Raw genomic sequence first — 20,070 nt, 5'->3', positions numbered from 1 at the left:
AATACTTTTTTTTTTTTCCAATGCCTACTTCTGCATTGTACATACAGGACAAAGCCCAGCCATTCCACCTCCATTACCGACAGAACAAGCTTCCAGACCCACCCTGGCATCACCTGCCCTTGAAGGCAAGTACTTTTTTTTCTCTTAAAGATCTCTATTGTAGATAAAATAGAATGTAGAGAAACAAAAACAACAAAAATAGTCACAAAGCAACAGCAAAATCCAATGTTTTCTTACATACTTTTAGCATGTCTAAACTACAATTTGCTTTTCCTAAAATTGCAATTTGCCATTCTTTAGAAAACCAAAAATATCCCCTTAAGATCCTATATTGGTGACCCTCAGCTTCCAGAAGGATGCCAACTCTAGTACTTTGGGAATCAAGCAAAAAAAACATATAGAGACAAACAGATAAGGCTATGCCTTGCAACTCTTGCGGTTTTACCACAGCTTGATCAATTTAGTCTCTGAAGAGGCTGCGGCCAGAGTTGCTGGGTTTGAATCTGAGCTCCACCTTTTCCTAGCTTTGTGTGTGTGTACATTCATACACACACACACACACACACAAACACACATACTCACACACACAAATACACACTGTTGTATGTACATGTATGTATAGTTTATAAGTACTATACACAATACTACTACTAATTCTTGAAAAATATGATGTCTCAAGATCAGTATTGTAATAAATTTTGCTGGAAATTTAAAGTCATTTCTTTAAGTCTTCATTCATTTCTTAAACTTTTATTAAAACCTAAACATGGGATCATTTCAGATATTGTCCAAAATACCGGGGATTCAGAGATGAATAGAAAACAGTTCCTTCTCTGTCAAGACTCAATTTGCCAATATAAAAACACCAGTAATTAAAGCTAAAGCACCATTAAATTTTTACAAGAGTACAAATGGAGGTCTTCCTCAGATCACAGCCACCCTAGAAAGGGGTAGAAACCCCTAGCTTTGTCCCATATTGGAAAGGATTTTCTGTGTGCAATGTGGACACTCCAGCCTGCTTGTTCAAGATCTTCCCACTCAGCTCAACAACTGCTCATTGACTTTGGCCATCCCTTGAGACTAAGTGATGACACTCATGAGGATTCATCCAGAAAGAGGTTACTCTTGTATGTCACTTATCTAGAGAGTAAACAAGTGATTTAGAAACAACCAGTCCAAAAAAAAGAAAATGGAGAGAGAGAAAAAAAAATCAGAATTACATTTCTTTTGGCATTTGGACTATAATATGTCATATTACTTAAGAGAATTTGACACAAAACTGACTATCTCACTCAACAAAATGTTCACTGGACAAGACAACACATATAAATAATAGCATTACCTCAATTTTTCATGGGATTCTAATTCTGTTGTTGTTCCAGATGGACATAAAGCAAGGAATTCAGATTTCCCAACTTGAGGGAGAATTTGATAGTCAGATTATTCAAGTGTTTGGTGCCAAGTTATCTCCTAACAGAGGCTCATAAAACACCAAGTAGCATATATTTTGCCTAGCACTCTGTCCCTTGGAAAAGGATGTGTCATTTGTTAAGTAGGACTCTTAGGTTCCGTTATTGTATTAAAAGAGCAATGTAATTTGACAGTTCATCCCAGAACCTAGTATTGTATTGTGGTGAATAAAATAACAAGGTTTGAGGACCACAAGCCTTTGTCAGTGTCTTCTCTGAAAGCTCGGAGGCTGCTAACCCTGAGCAGCTCGGGGAGTCTATACTATCAGGCAATGCTGAGATCATGGGCTTTGTCAGGGCTTGCAGATGTGCTGCCTATGACTTCATTAACATAATTGATTAGGAGCTAGGACATATTTAGTATTAATCAAGCTGTTTTTAGTGAGGCTGATTATGCCAGTCCTCTTGATGCACTATTTTAGTCTGGAACTTCCTTAGAACCAAGTTGCAAAAAAAAAAAAAAAAAAAAAAAACCTCACACAAAAAAACAAAAATAAAACGCTTTATGTAAAAAGGGGGAACTTTCATCTGGCACTAAAGTGTGCTATTATACGTGAGGAATACAATTATAACAGGTCAGAATGTAGGAGCATGTACATATTTCAATTTAATGTTTTTAAAAAGTAGAGCTCATGTAGAGACTAGATTATTAAATTTGTTCACGGGAGACTAGAAACAAATAAAACTTCATTAGTAGAAATCTAAAAAAAAAAAAATGTGGCTCTCTTTGTAGGTAAAAGAATACTACAAATCTGTAAAGCCAATACTACACATCTGTAAAGCCCATAAAAGCCTTCTTTGTGCTTTCATAGCACTTAAGAAACAAAATTTCCACAGCACTTACTTTGTTCGGGGAAGTATCTTTGTACTTCTCTCAGTCCACTTATTTAGTGCCTTGAAATTGCTCTTGCTTTTCTTGGATTTCTGTGTTGTCCCCGTATTGCATGCTTTGTCTGCCATAATGAAGTTTTTATTACTTTGAATTTTTTGATACAAAAGGATGAATTATATATTAAATCATTTATTTCCTTTGACTCTTATTTTATGTTTTAGGATTTCTTTGGCCAGGAAAAATTGGCTACGATAGGTTTTGAAAAGATCTTATATAATAACCACTTCACATCGTCATTCTGGTCATTGTTGTCAATTTGTATTTAATTATGGATATAATTGAAACTAATTTAAAATGAACTTATTGTAAATATAATGTTAATTCTCATCTTTTTAAATAATTTTGAATTTCCGTGTCTATTGAGAGCTTTTACTAGGGCTGAAATGCCTACAAGTTCAAAGGGTTATCCATTTCTTTCACAAATGGAGCTGACATAAATATGAGTTTTTTCCTCCAATCAAATGGTATCTTATAATATTAACATGATAGGTGATTTTAGCTCTTAGCATGAAGGTCCTTTATCGCCAAATGTTTTTCAGCATTCCTGCTAACCTCTTACCCCAAGAACTGTATTTCTCAGACTCTTCAGTGGTTAAACAGAACAACTTCAGGCAATGTTGCCCACCCTCTTCCCAATTACCAAGGAAGGCAGAAAAGCTGTTTCATAAAATCCTTGTATAAGCAAAATTACCATATATGATTCCATTCATCTTTAATCAACAATACCAGATAATGTCTTTCGCACTACTTTCACCCGCATGTAATTATTGGGCATTTAGTATAAAATTACCAGGACTCCTCTTTTGTGGCAAAGATGTGGAAGGAAGAAGTTAAGTTATACTTAAATTACTTTTAATATTCCATTAAATAGCTGCAATTTACATGAATGAAGTCAAATAGAGAAAGGTAAATTACTATCAAGTACCCTATATCTTGTTGAATAAATATATAACTAATAATTAGTCTTGCAATTATAAATAATAGTATAAATGCTATCACTTGTATGTGAACAGGAGAACTCTAGAGAGAAGACCAGAGTCTGCCCAGTCTCAGCTTTGGTACTAATGAGTTGTACGGTCTTTGACAGATCAATTGACTTCTTAGGACCTCAATTTCTTCACCTATGAACCAAACTTAAATAGTCTCTGAAGTCCCTCTATGCTTTTATACCCAAATATTTCACACCTGTTTTTTTTCAGGCTGGTAGATTGGTAATAAACTGCCATAAGAACAGAGTGAACCCTACACAGCTTTGCTTAGTGGTTAAATAGCAACTATAGATATGATAGAGATGTCAAACTTTTTGGGACGATGGATAATACTATGAAGCATTATTTACTGAACCACAAAAATAAGTTACAGAGATCATAAAGGCTGTAAAAGTTAGGAGGAGGATGAGATATAAATGAGGCCAGGTTATGAAGTGAAACCGCAAATCTTTCATTGAGCCATAAAGAGTAAGTTAGTTGAATTGCATAGATACAGAGGAGAAAGGAACATTATATAAAATTTATTATAAGATAATTTTTTTTTACCATAGGATGCATCTGAAGACAATATTCTACAGGAGCTAGTAAGGTTTTATTTACAATTCTATTAAACCAAGAACTTTATTACCTTAGGTCCTCAGTGAGATATATCCTGAGAAGTAAAAAATAAAATAAAATAATAAAATAGAAATTTGTCCTCAATTTTTATTTCATTAACTCTATGACACGATAGATTTTATTGAACTTCAGGTCAATATAATATTTTTTATTTGTTTTGTGGAGAAATAAAATCATATCTTTTGGTGGTTTTTAATAGGATTGGCCTTTAGTTATAAATTATGATAAAATATATAAACCAAACTACTTTTACCACCTATTTAACTTAGAGAGTTGCTAATAACAATATAGCACATTTTCTAGCACACTTAGGTACCCAACCATCAGTTGCTATTAATTTGTTTTTATATCAGGACATTTCTTAAACATATAAAAAACATTAATTTTATGGTAGTTCTTTATTGGTATCCATAGAAGCTGGTAAGGTGATTGCTTTCATGACATTGGTCAGTATACATAAAACTCTAATATAATTTTTCAATACAGTTCTGGGACCATATCTTGGAGGGCTTTGTATACACAGCTAAAGATTTTACATGTCCTTATAGATTGTGTGGTACTGCTTAAGCAATTGAACAGAGAGTAGTATGATTAAATTTGTCTTTAAGATTATGTGTCAACTATAGAAAGGATGAATTGGTGAAGGATGAACTTAAGAGTTGGGAGTATAAGACAAATTTAGGAGAATACTGCCCATGGGAAAACTTACACTACTTTTCTTTTTAAACAATCACATTTTACTCTCAAAACAACTGCAAGCAGTGAACATGATTTATGTCATTTTACAGAGAAGATCGGAGAAATCAAGTAAATTGCCTAAGATAACACAGCTCTAAATCTGGTATAACTGGAATTGGAAGCTAGGTGTCTCCTACCAAGGCTCAGTCTATTTCCATTATCCTGAAACGGCAATTAAGTGTTAGAGCTGAGTATGATTGCTAAAGTTCTTATCTGATTTGGTTAATTGAATGGCATTAAGAATAAGAACAGGTTTTGAGAGATAATAATGAGTTAGGTTTGGGGCTTACTGGGTGTATTGAGGTCTCTGGAACACTTACATGAGTGATTAAGAGAGTTTAATGACTATGTTATTTTTAAAGGTTTGCAGGGTTATGGTGGAGCACCCCAGAGCTAGCCAAAGTAGGAAGCCTTTATCACTCGTATGCCTGAAGAGGCAAGAGAATAGAATGGTTTAGACATACAGAAGGCCTTACAGCTTTAGGGAAAGATGTCCAATCAGAACATCTGAAGGTCGTGTCCTTCAGCACGGGACCACAACCACCAACCAACACTTTGCAAAATGAAGTATGTAAAATTCTCAGTGAGCCTTGGAGGAAACTAGAGAATAAATGCCCAGATCTCTCTCTTTGTCTTACTCTATTATCTCTTGATGTTGCTCTCATAGATCAAAACAGCCCACACTCAGAGGACATGGGGTTTGATTAATGTAATCTATAAGGGTCAGGGTAGAGACGGGACCTGGAGAGAACATGGAGACTACCACATGTCAGGCAGGATGTTGAGCTTGATCCACACAAGTGGTAATCTGCAGTGGACAACTGAATATATAAGTCAGGAGTTTACAAATGAGGGAGATATAGATATTGAAGTCATAAGTTAGCCCTGGCATAGCATTTCTTGGAGTATGTTATAAGAAACTGTAGTTCTATGATATTATTTGTTAAAAAGTGTTTTGATGACAAAATAACTTTTGGGCAGCTTAATATGTTGTAGTTTTTCTTTTGCATTCACAATGCACACATACATATATCAAAGGATCCAAAAATTCTGTATATTAAGGAAATCTGTTTAACTTTTTTAAACCCAGTGTTCCATGTTTGTTTGTTTGTTTGTTTAATCACAGAAATATTTCTGTTTCTGATAATACTCATCAATTTCCTAAGGAGCAAATGATCTCAAAAACGCTGTCGCACAAAGGTTAGCTTCAAATATAACTAAAGAGTAGGTCAGCCATGAATCTGAAGCTGTCTAGAACACAGCATAGACCCAAGAAAGGAAATGTAGAACACATTGATTAATCAACATTCTCCAGAGAAACAAAACCAATAGGAGATATCTATCTCGCTATCTATCTATTGAGAAAATATTGTTTATTTTAAAGGATTGACTGATGCAGCTGCAGGGGCTAGTAAGTCCAAAATCTGAAGGGCATGCAGGCAGGCTCAAGACCCAGGGAATAGTTTATTTTGCAGTCTTGAGTCTGAAGGCAGTCTGAAAGAAGACTTCCTTCCTCCTTGGGGAACTTCAGTCTTTTCTCTTTAAGTCCTTCAGCTGATTAGACAAGGCCCATCCCACATTACAGAGGGTAATCTGCTTTATTCAAAGTCTACAATTTAAATGTGAATTACATCTAAAAACTACCTTTATAGAAACATCTAGACTTATCTTTGATGACATAAGTGTTACCAAAGCCTAGCTGAATTGATGCATAAATTTATCACAAATGTCATTAGAATACAAACTGATAAAGCCAAGGATGAGAGAATATGAAAGAGAAAAGGATATAAGAGGCCCCAGTGCTCCAGAGAGATGGATAACACAAAGATTGGCCAGGAAAAGTTAGATTTGTCAATTAGAAAATTATGCTCATCCACTCTTGACTCTAAATTTTCTCTCTGCTACATATAAATGAGGATGCAGTAGTCATGAGTTTGAACTAAAGGGTCAACTGTAAGATTTTTACTAGTTCCCTTAATCTCTGAAACACTGGGTTTCCTCATCTGCCAGATGGTATTTACTAGTAGGATTTGGTACTGCTTTCAGAAGAAAAAAGAATTTTGGAGAGAAAGCTGTGATGGGGGAGGCTTGGGGAACTAGATTAAGAATGGGATCTTTAGAATATTTTGTTTTGGGTCATATGATGTTGACTATTTGAGAGATTTCAATAAAGATCTAAACACATCTTCAATTTTTTTCTTCAAATTTTAGACTCTTTTTTTTTATTTTTTTAATTGAAACACTGTACTAGGGCTTGGCCTGAGGTAACATAGGTATATTTGAGTTAATATGTTGGAACAAGTATAATTCAGCTTAGTGTCATGGAAAAGTAGGTAAGTATTAATAACTGTTGAGTAAATTTTCTTAAAAAACACAAAAACTGATAGGTGGCAAAGCATCCCCTCCCCCCCAAAAAAAAGGAAAATGAAAAGGGAAAGAAATGAGAGCTCCCCATGAATTATGAGCTATAAATACATTTTAGTAGACAAGAAACTTGTATCTATAAACTTACAACTTTCTTCTTTTGTTATATTGGTTTTGATTTCCTGTTATCGATTATTAAAAAGACTTTTTTGTGAAAACAATTAACTTTTTCTCACTGTTGTATCCATAAGAGGAAGTAGTTTTGTTTTTCTTACCCTCTACATCTGCCAAGATAGCTAGGGGCATCTGTCTGTCTTGACGCTTCAGTAGCAACAGATATTTACTCTGAAGACCAAGAATGTTCCCCATGATGTGGGAAACAGGAAAAGGGCCTTCTGTTGAGATCAGGGCCAGTTTCCTGCCTCCAGCCCTTTCCTAACTGTTAAATAAAAGAAATGGTTTTTCACCTGCATTTTGACCTGTAAAAGACCAAAGAAGAAGTCAAGGATGACACAGTTTGTGAATTCGAGTGAATTTGATCTAATCGCTTTCTTACTATGGAATTCTGAAACTTTCCTGTGTCAGTACATTTTCTCATAAAACATTTTATAGAAAAGAATGTTTCCTACAATGCTCTTGCTTACAAGTACCAGTTTTTCCTTATCAAACATTTGTTTGCTATCTGGTCTGTTCGATGTAAATATTTCTTCCTATTGTACCAGTTTGTTACAATTCCAAATGGCATCATCCTTTCCCTCTCTAGAATGAGTGAAAAAAGTGGCTGCATCTTCAAGACCAAGTGTATTTTACATGGATGGAGTAGAGTCTTAGAAATTGCTCATTTAATAAAGGATAAGAAATGCTGTAATCCCAACATTTTGGAAGGCCAGGGTGGGTGGATCGCTTCAGCTCTGGAGTTAGAGACCAGCCTGGGCAACATGGCAAAACCCTATCTCTACAAAAAGATATAAAAATTAGCTGGGCATGGTGGTGTATGCCTGTAGTCCCAGCTACTCAGTAGGATGAGGTGGGAGGATCACCAGAACCTGGGAAACAGAGGTTGCAGTGAGCCGAGATCCCATGACTGCACTCTAGCCTGGGTAACAAAGTGAGGCCCTGTCTCAAAAAAAGAAAAAAAAAAGGCTGCTTCAATTAAATGAGAATTTTATATAAAAAAGTTTTTAATTTACTAGAATAAATTTTATATTAAGAAGTAGAAGACGTAATGTGTTACTAGTTTGTTTTAATCTATAAAAGATGGTAACATGTATGTAGTGTATCAGTTCAAATAAGCCTGAATTCAGCATATTCAAATGATTAAAACTTAAAAAGTTGTAGTCTTTACATGGGCACTTGCTTCTATTTTAAGAACTGATATCCATTAGGCACAATTTTAAAAATTGAAAGGCTTCATTTGAAAATCAGACTTATACATGTGTCCTATATACTAGTAATTTTTTATTTTAAAGTGAAATCATAGTTTAAAATAGCTATTGGGTCTTACTAATTTATTTAATAAATCAAGTCCAAAACTGTTATAAAAATAGCAGTATCTTTGAAATACTACTTTAAGGAAATGTATGTTTTGCTTTTGAGTTGCAACCAACTTTTTCTTGTACCGATAATTTAGTCATGAAAAGAAAAAGCTCAATTTTCTAATGTTTCTAGGCATCCTTGACATTTTAAATGTAATGAAACATTCTTGCAATCCATTTCCAATTACAGAAAAATGTAGAAAAACATATAGATAAAATATGGAAAAAGTAAATTTATGTAAATAACATGATATTGTAAATGAAAAGTTGTTAGAAAAGAAACTTATATTTATGTTTTCTTTACTATTTTTACAAGACACTTTGGGAAAGCTTACAATAAAACATCTTGAGTAAGCAGTGATTCTGCATAAAAATTTTAAAGAGTTTTTAAGAATTTCCAAATGTCAGCAACACCAAACAAACAAACAAAAGCAATTGTAATTTATGGAGTTATCTGAAGAGACAAGTGCATGTGAATTGAGCTGCTTCTCTGAATCCAAGTCAATAAACTTTGAGCATTTGCCTTCTGAAATGCAAAAGCACTGAGTGGAAAAATAAAATATAGCATCTCCCTTTCCTTCTCCCATCTCGCTCCTCTTTCCTTCTCTCTGTTTCTCTAACACACACACACACACACACACACACACATACACACACACACACACAGTGGTTGCCTTTTTTGTTTCACAGAAAGTGAGAAAGAACAGATGTGGCACCCCTCAGCTATATAAACACAACCCATTTTAAATAAATGCAATCACTCATGTAAAAAGCTTTATCATTTTCAAAAGGTTTGGGAGGAATCTACCTTATCCATTTTAAATGCTAAGTTTAATTAATTTGAAATGTATTAAATGATCTTGCTCATTGCATTTCCTTTTGCATACTAAATTCAGAAACAGGGAAAAAAAAATCATGAAGTCAAAGAACTTTTGTTGTGAGACAGCTGAAAGGTAAGTTTGGCATTGGTGAGGTAAAAGGTGGCACTTCTTTTCTGCCCATGACTCAATCAGTTTGAAAGTTTTTCAGAGAGTATATCTATCTCAAGCTTCGTTATCCGTGTTGCAGGACAGAAACAGGGTTTGTGATCATCTTTAAATTTAAATATTTGTTCTGTCACTTACATCAGCATTCCCCAACCTTTTTGGCACCAGGAACCTGGTTCCTGGAAGACAGTTTTCCCATGGACAGGGGCGAGGGGAGGGATGGTTTCAGGATGAAACTGTTCCACTTCAGATCATCAGGCATTAGATTCTCATAAGGAGTGCACAACCTGGATCCCTCGCATGTGCAGCTCACAAGAGGGTTTACTCTCCTATGAGAATCTAATGCAACTGCTGATCTGACAGGAGGCGAAACTCAGGCAGCAATGCTCACGTGCACTCTGCTCACCTCCTGCTGTGCACCCCAGTTCCTAACATGGCACTGACCAATACTGGCTTGCAGCACAGGGGTTGGGGACCTCTGACTTATATGACCCGTGAAGTTGGCCACGTTAGTCATCTTTCCCGAACCCATTTCCTCACAGGTTATAAGATGTGTAGACTTTTACCTGAGAATGAAGTATATTCTAATGCATATAAGATCATGCGCTTTATTCTATAAATTCTTATCTTGAAATTATTGCAGTTCCAACCCAAACTAAAATGTATTTTTTTACCTTGTTTGACCATATAAAATGAAGTGATTATTAAAATCCTTTCATCACACCTTTTTGAAGCTTAAAGGGAAAAATGTAGTAAGATATCTTTTTTTTTGTTTGTTTTTTTAACATTTTTCCATCAGTTATTGGGATACAGGTGGTATTTGGTTACATAAGTAAATTCTTTAGTGGTGATTTGTGAGATTTTGGTGTGCCCATCACCCAAGAAGTATACACTGCACCGTATTTGTAGTCTTTAATCCCTCGTCCCCCTCCCACTCTTCCCCCAAGTCTGCAAATTTCATTGTATCATTCTTATGTCTTTGTGTCCTTGTAGCTCAGCTCCCACATATCAGTGAGAACACAGGCTGCTTGGTTTTCCATTCCTGAGTTACCTCACTTAGCATAATAGTCTCCAGTCTCATCCAGGTCACTGCAAATGCTGTTAATTCATTGGTTTTTATGGCCGAGTAGTATTCCATTATACACACACACACACACACACACACACACACACACACACGATACTTTCTTTATCTACTCATTGAGTGATGGGCATTTGGGTTGGTTTCACGATTTTGTAATTGTGAATTGTGCTTCTATAAACATGCATCTTCAAATACTTTTTTCAAATAATGGCTTCTTTACCTTTGGGTAGATACTCAGTAGTGGGATTGCTGGATCAAATGGTAGTTCTATTTTTGGTTCTTTAAAGAACCTCCACACTATTTTCCATAGTGGTTGTACTAGTTTATATCCCCACCAGCAGTGTAGAAGTGTTCCCCAATCACCACATACATGCCAAAATCTACTGTTTTTTGATTTTTGTTTTTTATTATGGCCATTCTTGAGGGGGGAAGGTGGTATCGCATTGTGGTTTTGATTTGCATTTCCTTGATCATTAGTGATGCTGAGCATTTTTTCATATTTTTGTTGGCCATTTATATATCTTCTTTTGAGAATTGTCTATTCTTGTCCATAGTCCACTTTTTGATGAGATTGTCTGTTTTTTTTTTTTTTTCTTACTGTCTTGTTTGAGTTTCTTGTAGATTCTGGATATTAGTCCTTTGTCAGATGTATCGATTGTGAAGATTTTCCCCGACTCTGTGGGTTGTCTGTTTACTCTGCCAGTTATTCCTTTTGCTGTGCAAAAGCTCTTTAGTTTAATTAGGTCCCAGCTATTTATCTTTGTTTTTATTGCATTTACTTTTGGGTTATTGGTCCTGAAAACCTTGCCTAAGTCACTGTCTAGAAGAGTTTTTCCAATGTTTTCTTCTAGAATTTTTATATTTTCAGGTCTTAGGTTTAAGTCCTTTATCCATCTTGAGTTGATTTCTGTATAAGGTGAGAGATGAGGATCCAGTTTCATTCTCCTACATGTGACTAGCCAATTATCCCAGCATCATTTGTTGAAAAGGGTGTCCTTTCCCCACTTTATGTTTTTGTTTGCTTTGTTGAAGATGGGTTGGCTGTAAGTATTTGGGTTTATTTCTGGGTTCTCTATTTTGTTCCATTAATCTATGTGCCTATTTTTATAACAGTACCATGCTATCTTGGTGAGTATGGCCTCATAGTGTAGTTCGAAATCAGGTAGTGTGATGGCTCCAGATTTGTTCTTTTTGCTTAGTCTTGCTTTGCCTATATGGGCTCTTTTATGGTTCCATATGAATTTTAGAATTGTTTTTTCTAACTCTGTGAAGAATTATAGTGGTATTTTGATGGGGATTGCATTGAATTTGCAGATTGCTTTTGGCAGTATGGTCATTTTCCCAATATTGATTATACCCATCCATGAGTGTGGGATGTGCTTCCATTTGTTTGTGTTGCCTATGATTGCTTTCAGCAGTGTTTTGTAGTTTTCCTTGTATAGGTCTTTTGACTCCTTGTTTAGGCACATTCCTAACTATTTTATGTTTTTTTTTGCAGCTATTGTAAAAGGAATTGAGTTTTTGATTTAATTTTCTGCTTGGTTGGCTTGGTTGCTGTTGATGTATAGAAGAACTGCTGATTTGTGTACATTAATCTTGTATCTGGAAACTTTGCTGAATTCATTTATCAGTTCTAGGAGCTTTCTGGAGGAGTCTTTAGGTTTTTCAAGGTAAATGATCATATTGTCAGCAAATTGTGACAGTTTGACTTCCTCTTTACCTATTTGAATGCCCTTTCTTTCTTTCTCTTGTCTAATTGCTCTGGCTAGGACTTCTAGTACTATGTTGAAGATAAGTGGTGAGAGTGGACAACCTTGTCTTGCTCCAGCTCTCAGAGGAATGCTTACAACTTTTACCCATTCAATATACGTTGGCTGTGGGTTTTTCATGGAAAGCTTTTATTATATTAAGGTATGTCCCTCGTATGCTGATTTTGCTGAGAGTTTCAATCACAAAGTGATGCTGGATTTTGTCTAATGCTTTTTCTGCTCAATTGAGATGATCATATGATTTTTGTTTTTAATTCTGTTTATGTGGTGTATTGTATTTATTGACTTGTGTATGTTAAACCATACCTTCATCCCCGGTATGAAACCCACTTGATCATGGTGGATTGTCTTTTTGATATGTTGTTGGATTTGGTTAGCTAGTATTTTGTTAAGGATTTTAACATCTATGTTCATCAAGGATATTGGTCTGTAGTTTTCGTTTTTGGTTATGTCCTTTCCTGGTTTGGGTATTCAGGTAATACTGGCTTCATAAAATGAATTGGGGAGAATTCCATATTTCTCTATCTTGTGGAATAGTGTCAAAAGTATTGGCACCAATTCTTCTTGGCATGTTTGCTAGAATTCTGTGAATCCATCTGGTCCTGGACTTTTTTTGTTGGTAATTTTTAAATTACCATTTCAGTCTTGCTGCTTGTTACTGGTCTGCCCAGGGTATCCAATTCTTCCTGATTTAAACTAGGAGGGATGTATTTTTCCAGGAATTTATCCATCTCTTCTAGGTTTTTAGTTTATATGGGTAAAGGTGTTCATAAGAGCCTTGAGTGATCTTTTTCATTTCAGCGGTGTCAATTGTAATGTCTCCTGTTTCATTTCTTAGTGAAGTTATTTGTATTTTCTGTCTTCTCTTCTTGGTTTTTTTTTTTTTTTTTTTTGAGACGGAGTCTCGTTCTGTCGCCCAGGCTGGAGTGCAGTGACCGGATCTCAGCTCACTGCAAGCTCCGCCTCCCAGGTTTACGCCATTCTCCTGCCTCAGCCTCCCGAGTAGCTGGGACTACAGGCGCCCGCCACCTCGCCCGGCTATTTTTTTGTATTTTTTAGTAGAGACGGGGTTTCACCATGTTAGCCAGGATGGTCTCGATCTCCTGACCTTGTGATCCGCCCGTCTCGGCCTCCCAAAGTGCTGGGATTACAGGCTTGAGCCACCGCGCCCGGCCTCTCTTCTTGGTTAATCTTGCTAATGGTCTATCAGTTTTATTTACCTTTTCAAAGTACCAGCTTTTTGTTTCTTTTATCTTTTGTATTTTGTTTTGTTGTTGTTTCAATTTTATTCAGTTCTGCTGATTTTGGTTATTTCTTTCTTCTGCGGGGTTTGGTTTGGTTTGTTCTTGTTTCTCTAGCTCTGTGAGGTGTGACCTTAGAGGTCAGTGTTTGCTTTTTTAGTGTTTTTGATGTAGGCATTTAGGGCTATGAACTTTCCTCTTAGCACTGCCTTTGCTGTATCCCAGAGGTTTTGGTAGGTTGGTTATTATTGTCATTCAGTTCAAATACTTTTTAAATTTCCTTCTTGATTTTGTTTTTGACCCAGTGCTCATTTGGGAGCAGGTTATTTAATTTCCATGTATTTGCATGGTTTTGAAGATTCCTGTTGGAGTTGATTTCCAGTTTTATTCCACTGTGATCTGAGAGAGTGCTTGATATAATTTCAATTTTCTTAAATGTATTGGGGCTCATTTTATGGCCTACTATATGATCTATCCTGGTGAAAGTTTCACGTGCTATTGAATATTATGTGTATTCTGTGGTTGTTGGTTGAAATGTTCTGTATATATCTGTTAAGTCCGGTTGTTCCAAGATATAGTTTAAATACATTGTTTCTTTGTTGACTTTCTGTCTTGATGACCAGTTTAGTGCTGTCAGTGGAGTATTATAGTCCTCCACTATTTTTGTGTTGCTGTCTATCTAATTTCTTAGGTATGTTAGTAATTGTTTTACAACTTTGGGAGCTCCAGTATTAGATGCATATATATTTAGGATTGCAATATTTTCCTGTTGGACAAGACCTTTCACCATTATATAATCTCCTTCTTTGTCTCTTTTTACTCCTGTTGGTTTAAGGCTTGTCTTGTCTGATATAAGAATAGCTACCTCTGCTGGCTTTTGGTGTCCATTTGCATTAAATGCCTTTTCCTTAAAGTTTATGTGAGTCCTTTAGTCTTAGGTGAGTCTCCTGAAGGCAGCAGACAGTTGGTTGGTGATTTCTTAGCCATTCTGTGGTTCTGTATCTTTTAAGTGGAGTATTTAGGCCATTTACATTCAATGTTAGTATTGAACTGTGAGGCATCATTGCATTCACTGTGCTCTTCGTTGACTATGTACTTTGTTTTGTTTTTGTTTTTGTTTTTGCTTTTTAACTTCTATTTTGTCTTATAGGGCCTATGTGATTTATGCTTTAAAGAGGTTCTATTTTGATGTGTTCCCAACATTTGTTTGAAGATTTAGAGCTCCTTTTAGCAGTTCTTATAGTGGTGGCTTGCTATTCACAAATTCTCTCGGTATTTGTTTGTCTGAAAAAGACTGTATCTTTCCTTCATATATGATGCTTAGTTTCACTGGATACAAAATTCTTGCTGATGATTGTTTTGTTTGAGGAGGCTGAAGATAGGGCCCCAATCCCTTCTGGCTTGTAGGGTTTCTGCTCAGAAATCTGTTGTTAATCTGATAGGTTTTTCTTCAGAGGTTGCCTGGTGCTTCTGTCTCATGGCTCTTAATATTGTTTCCTTTATCTTAACTTCTGATAACCTGATGACAATGTGCCTAGGTAATGATCTTTTTGCAATGAATTTCCCAGTTTTTTGTGCTTCTTGTATTTGGATGTCTAGGTCTCTAGTAAGGCTGGGGTAGTTTTCCTTGATTATTCCCCCAAATATGTTTTACAAGATTTCAGAATTCTCTTATTCATCAGGAAAACTGATTATTATTAAGTTTGGTCATTTTACATAATCCCAGACTTCTTGGAGGCTTTGTTCATATTTTCTTATTCACTGTTCTTTGTCTTTGTTGGATTGGGTTAATTCAAAGACCTTGTTTTAGAGCTCTGAATTTCTTTATTTAATTGTTCAGTTCTGTTGCTGAGACATTCCAGAGCATTTCACATTTCTAAAAGTGTGTCCAAAGTTTCCTGAATTGTTGAATTTTTTTAAAGTGATCTATTTCCTTGAATATTTCTCCCTTCACTTCCTGTATTGTTTGTTGAATTTCCTTGCACTGGGCTTTGCCTTCCTCTAGTGCCTCCCTGATTAGCTTAATAACTAACCTCCTGAATTCTTTTTCGGGTAAATCAGGGATTTCTTCTTGGTTTGGATCCTTTGCTGGTGAACTAGTATGATTTTTGGGGGGTGTTGAGAAGCCTTGTTTTGTCATATTACCAGGGTTGGTTTTCTGGTTCCTTCTCATTTGGGTAGGCTCTGTCAGAGTGAAGGTCTAGGGCTGAAGGCTGTTGTTCAGATTCTTTTGTCCCATGTGGTGTTCTCTTGATGTAGTACTCTCCCCCTTTTCCTATGGATGTGGCTTCCTGTGAGCCGAACTACAGTGTTTGTTGTCTGTCTTCTGGGTTTAGCCACCCAGTGAGTCTACCCGGCTCTGGGCTGATACTGGGGTTGTCTGCACAGAATCCTGTTATGTGAACCATCTATGAGTCTCTCAGCCATGAATACCAGTGCCTGTTCTGGTGGAGGTGGCAGGGGAGTGCAATGGACTCTCAGTTCTTAGCTTTTGTGGTTTAATGCTCTATTTTTGTGCTGGTTGGCCTCCTGCTGGGAGGTGGCGGTTTCCACAGAGCATCAGCTGCAGTTTTATGGAAAGGGACCAGTAGTGGGTGGGGCCCTAGAACTCCCAAGATAATATGCCCTTTGTCTTCTGCTACCTGGGTGGGTAGGGAAGAACCATCAAGTAGGGGCAGGGCTAGGCATGTCTGGGCTCAGACTCTCCTTGAGTGGGCTTGCTGCAGCTGCTGTGGGGCATGGGGGTGAGATTCCCAGGTCACTGGAGTTGTGTATGTAGGAGTATTATGGCTGCCTCTGCTGAGTCATGCAGATTGACAGGGAAGTTGGGAAAAGCTGGCAGTTACAGGCCTGACCCAGTTCCCAAGCTAACCAAAAGGCTGGTCTCACTCCCACCATGTCCCCTGCCAATAGCCCAAGTCTGTTTCCAGGTGGAGGGCGAGATGGGCTTGAAAACTTGCCTCAGGCTACCCATCTCCCAGCTGCAAAAGAAAAGGGCTTGGTTCTCCCTCCATCTGTGGAGTCTGCACACCAGATTTGTAGCCTTCCCTGAGTTCTGGCCAGGAGGCTTCCCACTCCATTCAAATTGTTACTAAGTTCAGCTAGAGATTTTCTCCTCCCTGTGGTTTTACCCCTGCTCCTCTGGCCACCCTCCTGATGAATCCGTGTGGTTCCAGGGAGGAATGGTCTGCTAGGGGACCCAGTGAACTCCCAGGGTCTTTCTGCTGCTTCCTCTACCCCTGTATTTTGCTCAACTCTCTAAATTGACTCAGCTCCAGATAAAGTCGGAAGCTTCTCCCACAAACAGCCCATCAGTTTCTACAGTGGGGGTGTAAGTTTGGGAGAGGAGGGTTTCCCTTTCCCCCTTCCACATTTGGGGCACTCTTGATATTTGAGGTGCCTCCCAGGGCCTGCAGAAGCAGTCTGCTTCCTTCAGAGGGTCTGTGGGTCATCTTGGGATTGCTGGTTTGTTCTTGCAGTTGATCTGGAGCTAACATTCACAACGGCCTTTTTTTTTTTTTGAAACTGATCTCACTCTGTGGCCCAGACTAGAGTGCAGTGGCCACAATCTTGGGTCACTGCCTGTAGTATGGTATCTTGAGGAAGTTTGAATTTAAACAGATAAGACCTAGAATCCTTTACAACATTTACTTCATGAATGATATAGTATCACTGAGTTCTCAACTGTATCTGCAAGACATGAGCTACGACTGTACTTCAGTTCCTTTCTGGCATTTATAATAAACATGCTATCCACAGTTCACGCCAGGCCCCACAGGCCCTTTTAGACTCAGTCTGAGGTTACATCCCCAGGAGTAGCTTTCCACTCCACTCAGCTGTGAGGAGTTGCATGTCTCTCTTGATTCCCACATGCTTCACATCCACTGTTTCTCAAAGTCCTTATTGTAATTATGAACTTTCTTACTTACTGCTCTCACACTTAGTATTACTGGAAGGAGGTTTTTAAAACTCCAAACACTAGCAAAGGGTTTTGGCATAAGACTAGATAAGCATTTGTCGATTTATGTGAACAAATCGTATGAGTAAAGGTCTCGGGTAGTCGCTGGAAAGTGCTGTAGAATTGCTACTTGTTAGTTGTTTGTTGTTAATAGTTAATAATGAGAAGAGCAGACTTCTGAGAATAATTCAACTATGACTAAAGAAAAGTCAAGGCCAAAAAAAAAAAAAAAAATGGATTCAGAGCCTGAAAGACCAGCTTAGTTATGCCACATAACTCAAGTGAAGTCCTTAATTTAAAAAGCTTTTCTATTATAGCAACCTAATTACAAATGTGAAGGGAGGTACTCTTACCATGTTTCTATAAAGTTGCATGCCTTCCAGAGTCCCAAATAAAATTCCAAGGAAATTTTTGGAAAAAAAAAAGAACAATATTTGTTCTGAAGTATTTTTTTCCCTAAGTCTTCTCCCTTTCAATTTGATCACAAAATCCAACGAGACACTTGACACCACCTAACAACAGCCAAAGTTTTTCTTAAACCTACACTCAGAATTATGTAACTTCTCTGCTTAAACCTCTCAGTGGCTTCCTATGTTACTCACAGGGAAATGGAAAATTCATACCGGTAACAAGATTCTAGGAGATCTGCCCCACTACATCTTGGCTGAAGCACTCAGCACTCCCCTACTGAGTCCTCAACTCTGGCCTCACTGGGCCTGGCTCTTCTTTGAATTTATCTGGCCTGCTCTCATTTCAGGGTCTCTGCAGATATTTTTCCTCTGCTGAAAAGTCTTCTCGCTAATAGCCCAAAGCTCTTCCACTTGTTTTCAATAATCTTTCCAATTGCCCATTTGGAAAGGTTTACCCCGATCCACCTTTAAAAAAACCAAGCCACCTCCTATGCTCTCAGATTTTAATTCTCAAAACAAAGTTTTCTTTTTTTCTAATCTTTATCATCACCTGTCCAAAATATATCTATGTAAAATATGTATATGTATATAGCATATACATATATATTCATTTTAAGCCTCTAAAATGGACTTTTCTCTTGCTTTAAACAATTTTAAGCCATATCAAAACCAGACAACACACCATAGATATTTGCAACTCTTTTTAGGTTACCTATTCCCAGAAAAATTAGAAAATAAATGCAAAATGATGCATATTTCACTTGGTAAATAAGGAGTAAACAGATGAAAGGGGACTCAAACATATTCTACTCATTTCTCTGACTTTTGTGGTTGAAGACAGAAGATACAGCATTCGTCTATAGTTGCATAAGGTAATGACAACTAATTATAGCAAAATTGAGACTTGAATCCACCTCATTGCAGTATAGTACCTTTCATAACATGTTTCTGTCTTGCTTATGGGTATTTTTTTCCCTTTAATTTCTCAATACAAAATATTCTAGACATACCCTCCCTGGATATAGAAAAATAAGAATAAAGTTGTATTTACTCAAAGAGATCAGTAAATGTCACACCTAAAAAATTACTTAAAAAGACTATATGTGGTCGGATTTTTATTATTTGTAAAATCTAGTAGAACTTGTCATTATTATCATTATTTTTCTACATCTACTCTGTTCCAGGCATTTTAGCCCAGTTATCTGCATTTCTCACAAGTAAGCAAGGTAGATTTTATTAGCTCCACTTTTCAAATGAGGAAAATGAAATTCGGTGTGCCATAGCACATTTCCCAAGGTCGCACAACTAGGAAGAGTCATGGACCGAATTCAGACCATTGTCATCAATGCCAGCACCTGTGCTTTCTGTCGTGCTCCACACCCCTCTGTAGATAACAATGGGACAACTCTAATAATCACTCGTGTAATTGAACTTATCTTAAGCTTATGTAAAATTTTCCACGGTCATATTGTGAGCTGGGTTCCAGGCCTATCTCTACCACTCTAAGAAAACAAGGTGACAGTGATGAGATATGTTGGAATGCGTTGTTCTTAAAGAAACAAGTTCTTATTTACTTAACTGGAAGCAGGAAAACATCAATTCTGGCCAGAGTGTTAGAATAAAAGCACACGTCTGACACACAGAATTAGGATAATCTCTACACTAGAAGGGCAAAGAGGGGAGGAACAAGACATAAGACAAAAATAAAACATTTTGCATTTGTTTCCTCGTGAAACCAGCATCTTAGAAAGTTTTACAATTGTAATTAAGTATTGTGTTATTGTCTGGCTTTGAGATGGCATAAAAACATTTAAAAGCTAAAGAAAAGCCCATTGTGAGGGCTTAGAAAGTAAGAAGTAAGTCGTCTAATTTTTCTTTCATCTGATGTTAATTTATGCAGAAGCTAATAACATATTGGTGATTCAGAGCTTCTCATTGTAGGGAAGATTTCTCTCCCAACCACACTCTCCTGTAATCCCTGCCAGAATACAGCCATCGTTTCAGGGCTTATTATAGT

At 36.9% G+C, this 20,070-nt stretch overlaps 1 protein-coding gene across 2 annotated transcripts in view; it reads left to right on the top strand.

Annotated features, from left to right (window-relative positions):
- TRDN (triadin) overlaps window positions 1–20,070 on the top strand; it is a 273,616-nt gene that overhangs the window by 160,560 nt on the left and 92,986 nt on the right. For both annotated transcript variants that reach the window (XM_073022439.1, XM_008007178.3), the window contains one exon: window positions 48–125. In XM_073022439.1, coding sequence (XP_072878540.1) covers window positions 48–125 — 78 coding nt within the window. The remainder of the gene's footprint in view (window positions 1–47; window positions 126–20,070) is intronic.

This window comes from Chlorocebus sabaeus, chromosome 13 (assembly GCF_047675955.1).
Source record: "Chlorocebus sabaeus isolate Y175 chromosome 13, mChlSab1.0.hap1, whole genome shotgun sequence".
NCBI lineage: Eukaryota > Metazoa > Chordata > Mammalia > Primates > Cercopithecidae > Chlorocebus > Chlorocebus sabaeus.
Note: the sequence above shows the minus strand (reverse complement) of the source record. Positions and strands in the feature narration are given on the sequence as shown.